Below are 12,181 nucleotides of genomic sequence, written 5' to 3'. Positions count from 1 at the left end.
TATTTTTATTTACCCTATTTTGATACTGACACCTTTTCTGAGATTCATTCTTTTGTTAACTCTGAATTTCACTGTGGGCAAGACATAGTCTCACACTCCTGTCCAGAAGGGTGCTTAGGCCCCCGTTAAGCAAAATACTTGAGCACATGCCTGGCTTTAAACACATGATTAGTCCCTTCGTTTTCAGTTTGGCACCAAAACTGTTTTCAGGAATGAAGGATAGTACCCTTACTGGAAATACCATCCTTGTTCAAATGTACGAACCAGAAGCTGTAGGCATTGTACAGTTCCCAGCACCAGACAGACGATAAGGTGAATTGTCCACATGTGACTTCAGTAGGACTACTCGTGCTTAGAAGTAAGCATGTGCATACTTTGCTGAGTTGGGACTTTACAATATCCACTCCTTTGCCTGATTTTCAGAGGTACTGATCATTTGCATTGACTTAAATAGAAGTTGGGAATGTTCATCATTATGGAAAAAACAAGTCCCTACTTAAGTGCCAAGGTGAAATACAATCTTTGTAAAATAGAGCTCAGTCCATTCTTCTTTTCATAATTAAAAGATGGAAGATTGGGCCTTTGTAGAGGGAGCCTTGTGGATGTGACAGCTGAGCTACGCTGTTACATGTATGGTGCTGGTAATTGGTGCCTGCAACCTCTGGCTGGTACATCCCAACAATTAATTAAAGAAAATATTCTTTATATCTGGACATTCTGCACTGATGTCAGATGGGACTACTTATTGGTAAATTCTGCAACCAGATAGATGATTTTAATATTCATTGTATACTGCACATGAAATTAATCTTCAGCAGCACTGAAGTACAAAATTACTCACTGTAATTTTTGGTGATTTTTATGTCAGTGCTGCTATTTGCAGACAATTCTTGATATTTCTTGTAAATATATTTTCTGTATTTTAAGTCATTATTTCTTGTTTACTGACAGATTTTCACACAGGCATAATAGGTGTAAATTCAGAGTATAAAGTTCAATATGCCAACCTTTTACAATGGTTATTTCAAGTAGTTAATTTGCTTGTAGGCTGTCAGAATAATCATGCCAAGTGCATATTGATAATTTCAACTGATACAAAAATGTTGTCTAGTTGTTCAAATTGAAAATGCCAATAGAAAGAAAAACAAGATGTAAAAAAAGTTTTACACTCTAAACTCAATATGCTATTACTTAAATTATTCTTTGATAAAACATATCATTCACTTTTTAGTCTGGCCTTTTGTTGATGGAATGCAAGACAGGATTTCTAAATGAGAAGCAGAGTTATGAAACTGATATTCAATTCAGACTGCTGTGAGAATGGTATAGAATAATAATAATATAATATGAAGTTTATTAACAAATCCATATTTTTTTATACCTAGGGAACATCTGTTCAAACTCACTTTTCAGCCCTACTCCTGTAATGCAGAAAATAAAAACAGAAGATGAGGACAAGGAAGATTCCAGTATTGCTTCCTTTACACCTAAGGATTCTACACTCCGCATACCTACATCTGTTAGTTGTATAAATGAAGAAGATGACTCTTTAAAATCTCAGAATCAGTCTGTGCAGGTTGAATCATGCCAAAAGTCACCTGGATATGCTTCCTTTGAATCAGAGAGCCTGGAAAAAGAAGAAACGAATAGTGTGTCCACAGAGGATGATGTCAGCGACCTAGAAAGCAGTGAAAGTAGCGAAAGTGGTTTGGAACCTGGAGAAATACCTGCTGTAAGAAAAAATGCTTTGAAAATACCCATTGTATATGAAACATATTGCATGGTGGTTTTAATTTATTCATAATCAAGGGCACAGACGCCTGTCGAACAACAGCAGGCTACTACCAAAACCTGCTGAACTTTGTGTGTGTTAAGTCCCATTGAGTTCAGTGAGACTTGAGCACGTGCTTGAAATGAAGCATGTGCTTAAGGACTCTCCTGAATAGGGATGATTTCCTGAATTAGGACAGAATTTTATTGCAGCTTACTGGATAATTTTTTTTTCTTTCCCTATTTTGGATATCTGGTAATCTGACAGTGGGTAGGCAAGTCTGAATTGTCGGAAGGTATAGTTAAGCCCCTCCCCTTTTCATTAACTGCCAGAGTGGAGGACTCCCCACACTGTAACTATACTAGGAAACTTAGCTAGAGCCTTTGAAATAAACTAAAAATGGAAAAGAAAGCATCCCATGAGAGCAGACGTGGCCACTACTATAAGATATTCAAGTGTGAGGAAAGAAGTTTTTTACATATTCAAAGAACTGAGGAAAAATACCAATCATTTACCACGAGTCATTACCCCTAAAATGTATTAGGAGGATTGCTGGTTATTCAGAATAGGTGGATAGGAGGAAGGAAACTCACAGGGATACCACAATCAAATTTTTCTTCTCCTGCTGTTGGAAAGTCTGGCAGTCTGACATGGGGATATGAACAGCAGTAAATAATCTCATGGTAAGAAAAGTGATTTGAACTTGTCTGCCTATGGCACATAATAATTTAGTCTCCTGAGGGCTGTAATACTGTCATCTGTTTTCAGTTGTTAGGTTTAGTGTGTGGGTTCTGGTTGGTGTTGGTGGCCTGTGATATATAGAGGCTTAGACTGGATGATCTGGTGATCCCTTCTGGCCTTAGACTTTGTGTAACTATACACTGTATTTATAACCACTAGGAAGGATGCTTAGGGAGGCACTACAGATTGTATCGCCCTCCTACCAAATGTTGAGGGTTGGCAGATGACTAAAGAGAGACCATACAGTAGCTGGCAAAAGTGTGTTCTAAAGACAAGGTCACAACCTTGCAGATGTCTTCATAGAGGCTTGAGCTCTTACCACTCCAGAGACTGTGTGTGACCTAGTGGAATAAGCCATGACATTGTTTGGTGAAAACATGTGTGTCTTTATGTGCTTTGGAAAACATGCTTTGATCTATATGGCAGTTGAAGTATTTGAGGCCTTCTCACCATTAACATCTGGATAATAGCGGATGAAAACATAACTTGACTTCCTGAAGGGTTTAATACCTTAGATATAAATCTTAATGGCCCCATATTCATCTAACATATGCTTTTCCCCCCCTTCAGGTGAAATGGATTTAACAGAAGGAAGGTAGTGCAGTTTCCTGAGCTCTGTAAAAATTAATGTTTTCTTTAGGAATAAGTGGAGGAAGAGAGAGATTAGTACCCTGAATACTAATTTAAAGGCCAGACAGGAAATCTGTGTACCAGAGGAGGTTGAAGGAGTTGAGCAGTGTTTAGAAAATGTGTAACATTGGGGTGAAAAGGTAAAGATCTTGGTTTGTTCATGGTATTAATATGGACTGCTAGAAATGGCTGAATCTTGAACTAAAGATCAGATCTGTTTAGCTCAGATTCAGGAGAACCTTGTGCTTTTAGAACTAGGAGTCCTGAGTTCATTCCCTGGAAATGAACTGACCAGACAAGTCATTGCAACTGGTGGGTCAGTCAGGGATTTGAAGTACTGTGACCTCTGAAGGTTGTGATGAGCTTCCCCACATTCATCAAGTATATCTTTATCCCCCTCTAGTGGATGGACCACATAAGGAGTGTTCATGAGTTTGCTATTCCCTCTGAGCTAATGGACTGGGTCCTTTAGCTCAGGCAATAGTGGTTCATGCATTCAGATTGAGCTACCTTGGTTTCAATCCTCACAGACGAACCGACCATGGGTGTTACAGAAGCAATATTGGACCCATTAATAGTGATAGAAACTTGAAAAACCATGCACTCTTTTTGGAAAGAACAGCAGGGTACTGTAGGCTCCCTGTAGAGAGCCAATGACTTTGCATTAACTTTATCATTTCTGCATTGAATCTGAATTTCCTTCTGAACTACTTGGGGGCCTTCAAATCCAATGTTACTCTGAGAGTCCTGTCCTCTTGAGAACATTGGAGAATATTGAGTGAATTACCTTTTAGCATTTGAACAATAGAACAGGCTCTGTTGACCCTGTTTGGAGACAATGACAGATGACTTCTTGTGTAATCTGGCATATCAGTTCATCTTTGGATGTTGGGGGCTTGGTGAATCTGTCCCTGGGAAGAGTTCAGTTCAACTCAGTATCCATTCAGAATTAATTCTATAACCTAACCTGTTTAAGGTAGATCAATAGTGTGCAAAGTTTTTGGGGTCTTCCTCCTATTTTGTCCTGGGCCATATACATGTGGACTAAAGAGTCTGGCCATTATTCTTAGAGGTGGAAGAAGGCATAGAGGTAAATTCAGATTTGCATCTCCTGATATGTATCTTACCAGCTATTGTCCATCATCTACCACTATTATCATCTATCTCTGTAGAAGTCAGAATCTCTTCTTTGATAGCAGGATGACCAGCCCAAAGGGCTGCCTGTTTCTACTATCAGGACAAAACTCCCTTCTATTCTATCTCATAGAAGGAAGAGATTTCTTACCTTTGCCAGAAGTTTCCACCACTACTTTATCACCATTCCCCAAAGAGTGAAAATATTGAGGTACCCATCAGTTTGTCTTGTAAATCTCCTCCTGATGCTCTTAAACTAATCCGTGTATGCGTGATGGTGTTTAAAGTCATGGATCTATCAGAAAATCTTCAGAGTACCTAAGGAGGCATCTGTAACAAAGGATGAAGCAAGGGAACAAGCAATTATTGTAGAACTGGGAAGAGTTTTTTGTCTTTGGCTGGTGGTTAATCAGTTAGGTTATTTGTCCAATACTGAGAGGGGCCTTCAGAAGCACGTAACTAGGGCAGAAGCTGTCAGCATTGCACAGGAAGCCCCAGAGTTTTTTCTCGGAAAGTCCTCAATCCTTTTGTCCATAGCTAAGAAGACCTCCTCTGATGGAATCAGTGTTTCCATAAAAAGTGCGGCAACAACTACATCCACTTATGAAAATTTAAAGTATTTGGATTATGTTTTGGAAAAGAGTAAAATATTGGTATGTGATCATTAAAGTGCCTGGACTGATTAGAAAAGTCTCATTCCAAATTAACTGTATCTAAGGGCTCATTTTCACTACTGGGGTAAGTCGACCTAAGTTACGCTGCTCCAGCTACATTATTCACGTAGCTGGAGTTGACATAGCTTAGGTCGAATTATCCGAGTGTCTTCACTGTGCTGTATCAATGGGAGAGCAACTTACCTAAATCTTCTTGGGGAGCTGGAGTACTGGGGTCGACCGGAGAACGCTCTTCTGTCAACCCCTGCTGCATCGATGGCAGCAGAGTCGATCTCCCCGTAGTGAAGACAAGCCCTGAGATTCTTTCTCAGAAGAATACACATTGTTCCTTTTGTATATTGAGAAAATACTATGTTATTTCACTAGCTCTGTGAGCAGGATTTTCCTCAGGTTTGTCCAATTGTAGAACAATGTCCATTGATTCTTCTTTGAGTGCTTGTTCCGGCTGTCGATTGGAATTGACCTGAAGATATTCCCCTAGCAGTATCCATAGGATCTGCCTGGGCACCCGCTGGAGTTGCTCCTTCATGGCGCCCAATATAAGGCCCTGCCAACCTGACCCCCCTCATTTCCTTCTTACTGCCTGTGACGTCTAGCTGGAACTCCCCGTTGCTCTTGCCTTGGCAAGCGCATGTTAGCAGTGTTCATATACGTAGTTAGTGTAGTAGTTTTTTTTTTTTTCATTCGGTGGTCCCCCCCATTGTTTTTCCCTGGCACCGGGTTATGCCTCGGTCTCCGGGTTTTAAACCGTGCTTGGACTATGGCAGGTTTATGCTGAAAAGTAACCCGCACACTTCGTGCTTGAAGTGTCTTGGCAAGGAGAATCTTAGAGACAGATGCAAAATCTGTAGAAATTTTTGCCTCAGGACTCTTAAAGACAAGGAGCACCACCTCCGAGTATTGTTTATGGAGGCAGCACTTCAGCCTCAGTCAAAGCTGGGCATGGTGGATCCGACTTCAAGTGCCACATCCTCAGCACGCAGCGCTCCGGCACCATCCATGCATGAGCTGCTGACAAGGAAGGACTCTGCTAGAGACCCTTGACACTGCCACGACTCCGCTCACACCCAGACATTGGTGAGGCACCAGTCGCACTCCCCAGTGTCCCACAAACAGAAAAAGAGGGTGCTCCCCAGCCAGGTCTAAAGACCAGCTGGCCAGTAAACCCCCATCCGCACCCATTGGGTGGGGATTCCGTTGACTTCTGCCTCAGGATGGGTCGCATCAGCCTGCGGCATCGGTGGCCCGTGTGGGTGAACTGCTCTGGTCCCCCAGTTGTTACCACTCTCTGGCACCAAGCAGCTCCGCTCCTTCATGGTCATCACAGTCTGAGACCTCAGAGTCGGAAGCAGAGTCATCGCGCTCTAGTAGGAGCAGAAGATCCTACTTCCGCTGCGACCGACAGCCCTACCTGGCACTGTGGCCGGGCTAATGGCAGGCTCCTCAGTGACCCTTCTGGATACCCTGGGTCTATCGCCGGAGCAGCATCAGTGATCTCAGCTTCTTTTGGGCAGACGCATACATCCTCCGCACCAGGCATCCCAGTGGGGAGCCACCCACCGACATCAATGGTCTTGACTCTGGCACCTTCAGTGACCGTGGCACCGATCATGCCACTTGCGCTGGCGGCACCAGTTGCCACTCCACCCTCGGCACTGATACCAGCACCGGCCGCAGCACTAGTTGCAGTTCAGCTGCTCCTTGCCCCACGGGATCCCAGAGGCCTGAGGGCAGGGAAGAGACCCGGCCACCATTTCATCTTCCTTGTTGCCGGATGAGGCGCTGGCAGGTTCCTCAACTGCTCTGCCCTCAGTGAACACAAGGGTCCTTCAGCAGCTGCTGAGACGGGTGGCCCAGAACCTTAATATCAAGACTGAGGAGGTGGTGGAGGAGGTCGATCAGATGATCGACATCCTCTCCCCCTCTCCTGGGCCATCCCGTATCGCACTGCCACTGATTAAAACTATCAGCGATGCCACTAAGAATCTGTAGCAGACCCCGTCCTCATTGCCTCTGATAGCCACAGGCCAAGCAACTGATCCTGGCTTAGGACCTCAACCTGGTCCTTTCCAGACTCATGGGCCACCCTTTGAACCTTTGGCGAAGTACTCCCTGCTCTCTCTCTCATATCAGATAGCATTTCTGGCAGCGATAACCTCAGCCAGGAGGGCGTCTGAGCTCAAGGCCTTGACATCAGAGCCCCCTTACACTGTGTTCCATAAGGACAAGGTCCAGCTCAGGCCTTACCCGACTTTCCTTGCGAAGGTTGTCTCTCAATTTCACATCAACCAGGACATCTTCCTCCCAGTATTCTATCCTAAGCCTCACTCGAGCGGCAGGGACCAAAGGCTTCACTCATTGGATGTCCACAGAGTGCTAGCCTTCTACATCGAGAGGATGAAGCCTTTCTGAAAGTCTGTCCAGTTATTCATGGCAGTGGTGGACAGAATCAAAGGTCTTCCCATCTCTTAATGGATTTCTTCCTGGATCACATCCTGCATCCGTGAGTGCTACAGCCTGGCAGGGGTGCCTGCTCCTCCGATCACTGTGTACTCCACCAGGGCTCAGGCTTCCTCAACGACGTTCCTGGTGCAGGAAATATACAGAATGGTGACATGGTCCTCCATACGCACTTTCACCATGCGCTATGCAATCACTCAGCAGACCAGAGACGATGCGGCCTTTGGAAGAGTGGTGCTCCAATCAGTGGAAATTCCAACCCCGCCTCCTGAACTTGGGCTTGGAAGTCACCTGATTAGAATCGACGTGAACAAGCACTCGAAGAAGAAAAAATGGTTACTCACCTTCTCATAACTGTTGTTCTTCGAGATGTGGTGTTCATGTCCATTCCAATACCCATCCTCCTTCCCCACTGTCGGAGTAGCCAGCAAGAAGGAACTGAGTGGGGGTCAGGTTGGCAGGGCCCTATATTGGGCACCATGAAGGCGTGACTCCAGGGAGTGCCCAGGCCGACCCTACTCTCCATAACTTAGAATCATAAAATTGATGGGAAAAAGTCTATCCTGAGCTGTTTCTTCAGGCCCTTTCTCAGGGAGCTCCTGTTCTTCCAGCCAAGAGGTGAGAGAGAAATGGGAATATTTATCTTCTTCATTCTTCAATTGTTTTGGTATGAAAACCACTCTTTTTATCTTTTCATCTGTTATAAAAAAAGAGTCATATATGGAGGGGAGGGAAGGGTCAGGTAATGGAAAACAAGTGAAGGTTTTCATCAAATCTTTGAAATTCTGAATAGACTCCAGTAATGATCACGTAGTTCTCAGATGAGTAATATCCTGACCCTTTAGAGTGTGCCCCGGATCACCAGAATCACTAAGAATGGACTATTTCTCATTTTTGGTTTGCTTGTTTGTTTGCATGTATGTCAAGGAGGTTTGAAGGATTGGATGGAGGAGAATGATACAAAAATAATTTGGATATTTGTGATATGTAGATGGAGCCTGGACTTCAACAGGAAGTGGTCCATATACATGGATGGTGGGTGGGATGTTGATTTAGGGAGAAAGAGGAAATTGAGTTAAGGACCCCAGAACAAATAGAGGATCAAAGGCCATGAACCACTGTCTAATGAGAGGTGAAAGAGTATCCAGTTAAAATTTCAGCACAATGGGCTGGATTCATGAGGGAATAACTTCCCAAGGGCATGAGGCTGAGGAGAGGGGAACATGTTGACTTATTTATTGGAACTGGTCCACACAGGCTACTGGCTTCCTCAAGTAAAGCAGCTGATAGAACCAGGCCATCTGCTGCAGAAGCTGATGAAGAGCTCCTGTGGGGCAGCATGGTTGAGATGAGGCTCTTTTTTTTCTTAGTAACATCAGCTAGTGTGGCTTTTTCTGGGATTGGGACCACATTTCTGACTTGAAGTTATGGCTTCTGTCTGCCCCCTTGCTTGTGGATCTTTATTCTCCGGCTTGTGTTAGCACAGAGATGGGTGAACGCAAGGACATGGTATTGGCATGCGAAGAGTAAAATGACTCCTCAAGGTACATCTGAAACAGGCGTTGTGTATTGGAGGTATGAGGCTTCTTATTCCTTTTGGACTTCTGAGATGCATCTAAGGTGCCTTTAAGAGAAGTCCTCATGTTCAATAGTGTCAATTTTTATTTTTAATTAGTACATTTAGTAAAATCTTCTCATTATTACCCACTACAAAATGCACAATTTTTGTTTTCTCATGCTGAGATAAGAGGCAGTCAGGATTATCTTGGAGAAGCAGAACAATTGTGGGCCTTAGCGAAAAGAGGAGTATGTAGTTGCTGTATGACAGACTGAACCTGCCTCTGATATTAACAGAGAGGAAGGAAAACCGATTGTTGCATTGCCAGACGTACCCAAAGTAGGGGAAATATAATTTAGAGGCAGAAATAAAACAGCAGTTCCCTTTCACAGACATGAAGATTGCACTAATAATTTTTCAGAGAGATGTGAGATTTGAGTCCTGACACCACTCCTCCCCTTGTAATAATATTAAGTACTATAAACATCTTTTCAATGTTGTGATCATACTGTGTAACGGGTTATATTTAATTTATCTGTTTGGGTACCTCGCAAACATTCCCAAGTGGCTTTTCAAATATTTTCCAGTACACCTCCATGCTCTCTCTGTGTTATGGTTGTACAGAATTATATTACAGAGGCTATTAGGAAGGCCAGTCTGCCTTACTTTTTTGCTCAGCTAGTTGCATCTTTTGATGTCGTCATAAACCCAGACTTAGCCACAACATCCTCCTCCCTCCACTTATTTTAGTAAACAGTATGTAGCTCTGTATTGTAGCTGCTGACAGCCTTGATTTGCTGTTTTCTTGCTCTCGAGGATGAGCATTGTTTTGTCAGTCATCTCCTTTATCTTTCCTCCTTACCTAGACTGGCAAACTCCAGAAGTGATCTCTGGTACTGATCCTTGATAAATGAGGCTGTTGTGATGTGATTTTCCCTTTTTTTAAAAGTACCCATATGATGATAATTACTGACAACTGCATGAAGCCACCACAGGGTGAATTGTATGGCTGTGCAGATAAATGAAATGGCACACACATTTCCATTTGATATCTTATGAGTCAGTGTGGTAAAATGTTTTGAAATATACAGCAGTATTCTAGCGTACATTTTCAGCCAGCGTTAATCTTTATTCAGTAAATTTAGCATTTATTTGTTGTAATTATATGTTAATGGTTGCTTTGTGTTTCTTTTTAAAGACAAATGTTGCATTTTAATTTTTAGTTCCTAAACTGAATGGGGGAAAAGTTATGAAGAAAAACCATGCATGTTTTTTTAATATGTTGTCCTAATACCAAGTTGTTTTCCAAGGCGGGAGGGATAGCTCAGTGGTTTGAGCATTGGCCTGCTAAACCCAGAGTTGTGAGTTCAATCCTTGAGGAGGCCACTTAGGGATCTGGGGCAAAATTTGGTCCTGCTAGTGAAGGCGGGGGCTGGACTCGATGACCTTTCAAGGTCCGTTCTAGGAGATTGGTATGTCTCCAGTTATTACCTTTATTACACCTTTTTCTGAAGTAAACTGAGAGATTGTCCCATCTCCTGGATCTAACAAAATAACTAATGTCAGACAAATTTTTGAACCATCAGTGAGAGGTTTTTTACATGCCTTCTGTGAGAGTTTATCTAACAAAGTGGATACTTTATACTATTAGCAGAAGAGTGTTCTTGCTAATCAGCATTAGTTTTGTTCAGTTTCCAATTAAACTAAATGTGGTTTCTCCCTTTCAGTTAGCAGAAATTGAAAGAAAGAAAACATGTAAGAGTTGGCGTCATCCACTAAGTAAACCCCCGGCCAGATCTCCTATGACACTGGTTAAACAGCAGGCAGTAAGTGATGAAGGTGAGCTTGGTTTTAATGTGTTTCTCTCATTATATCTGCCTGTCTTTATAAACCCGTATACATATATATTTTAACTATGACAAAAGTGCTGAAGATGAAAGAGTATTTTGACTGTGGGAAATCTTCTAAAGTTGCAGAATAATTCCATTGAAAAGCTGTCAGCATGCTCGCTGAATTCATGGGTTCTTTCTTTTTCCCCGTTTTCACTTAAATTCTCCTAAACATATTAGAACTGTCTTGTAAGAAGCTCAGAACAGTATGAAGTCATTTAAAGTGCTGTGTGTGGGATGAAGACACTTTCTGCCAGATCTCCTTTGTTGGATTTCACAGCAATTGGTTTTAGCAGCAAACTTTACATCTTATTGTAGGAAGACAAGTGTAGCTATGACATGCCATTTCTAGATCTTCAGAACATCAATCCTGGTAAACTGTACCTCATTGGACTTTTTTTTTTTTTTTTGCATTGTGATTCCATTGTTTTATAGACATCCAGTTGGAGGCTTGAAAAGTGGTTCTGGTAAAAGACATCTGTAGTCTTGATTCATGAAAGAGACCAGGCTTGGGGCTTGGTGGGGTGGGGTTCTGGGGTCAGCTACCTGAGCGTCAGTGGCATGGGGGTCTGGATGTGCAGGCTCAGGGTGGTGCAGGGGGTGAGGCATCAGGTGGAGGTTTGAGTGCAGGGAGCTCTGGGTGTGATCTGGATGCAGGGGTGGGGTTCTGGAGGCAGGGGGTCTCCAGGTTGAGGCAGGGATTGAGATTCAGTGGGGTGGGGTTTGGGTATGGAGGGCTAGGAGGGTTCTGGATGTACCGGGTGAGGCTTGGTAGGGGTGTCTGGGTATGGGAGGTCTGGATGCACGGGGTGGATGGGGAGCAGCTCCCCATACAGTGACCCTTCACCCCACAGCTGAGGAGCAATGGGGGCAGGAAGCAGGGGAGGATGATGAGCTTCCTGCAGCTGCGAGAAGTTTCTGGAGGTGGGTCTGAAACAGCCCCAGCCACTCCTTACAGGGGAGGAAGAAGCCTCGTCCTCTCCTGCCTCCAGCCCAGCTGGGACTAGCAGCTGATCCCGCCTTAGGGTTAGGAGGCACTGGCTGAGGTGTCCCCAGCCCCACTGTGATTTACCTCTCCACTGGCTGTTCTGGGTGCCTGAAACCATGTACCTGTGCTGCTAGGGAGTGGTGCAGCATGACTGCTCTTGCAGCTTCTCTTTGCTTCCCTGTCAGAAAGTCATTTTTCTGTGGGGAAGCAAAGAAATTTGCAAGGGACATGAATTCTGTGCATGTGCACTGGTGCAGTATTTTCCCAGGAGTATCATTTATACCATTCCTATACCAGTAAGTTTCTGTAACAAGCGAAGTTCAAGATTTTAACAAT

At 43.5% G+C, this 12,181-nt stretch overlaps 1 protein-coding gene and 1 long non-coding RNA gene across 9 annotated transcripts in view; one reads left to right on the top strand and one right to left on the bottom strand.

Annotated features, from left to right (window-relative positions):
• Positions 1–12,181, top strand: part of KDM4C (lysine demethylase 4C) — a 415,762-nt gene that overhangs the window by 240,549 nt on the left and 163,032 nt on the right. For all 7 annotated transcript variants that reach the window (XM_039544302.1, XM_039544301.1, XM_039544303.1 and 4 more), the window contains 2 exons: positions 1,386–1,732; positions 10,696–10,807. In XM_039544302.1, coding sequence (XP_039400236.1) covers positions 1,386–1,732; positions 10,696–10,807 — 459 coding nt within the window. The remainder of the gene's footprint in view (positions 1–1,385; positions 1,733–10,695; positions 10,808–12,181) is intronic.
• Positions 1,519–12,181, bottom strand: part of LOC120407935 — a 98,778-nt gene continuing 88,115 nt past the window's right edge. For both annotated transcript variants that reach the window (XR_005600338.1, XR_005600341.1), the window contains one exon: positions 1,519–1,627. This is a non-coding gene — a long non-coding RNA (uncharacterized LOC120407935). The remainder of the gene's footprint in view (positions 1,628–12,181) is intronic.

The sequence above is a fragment of the Mauremys reevesii genome, linkage group 6, assembly GCF_016161935.1.
Source record: "Mauremys reevesii isolate NIE-2019 linkage group 6, ASM1616193v1, whole genome shotgun sequence".
Lineage (NCBI taxonomy): Eukaryota > Metazoa > Chordata > Testudines > Geoemydidae > Mauremys > Mauremys reevesii.
Note: the sequence above shows the minus strand (reverse complement) of the source record. Positions and strands in the feature narration are given on the sequence as shown.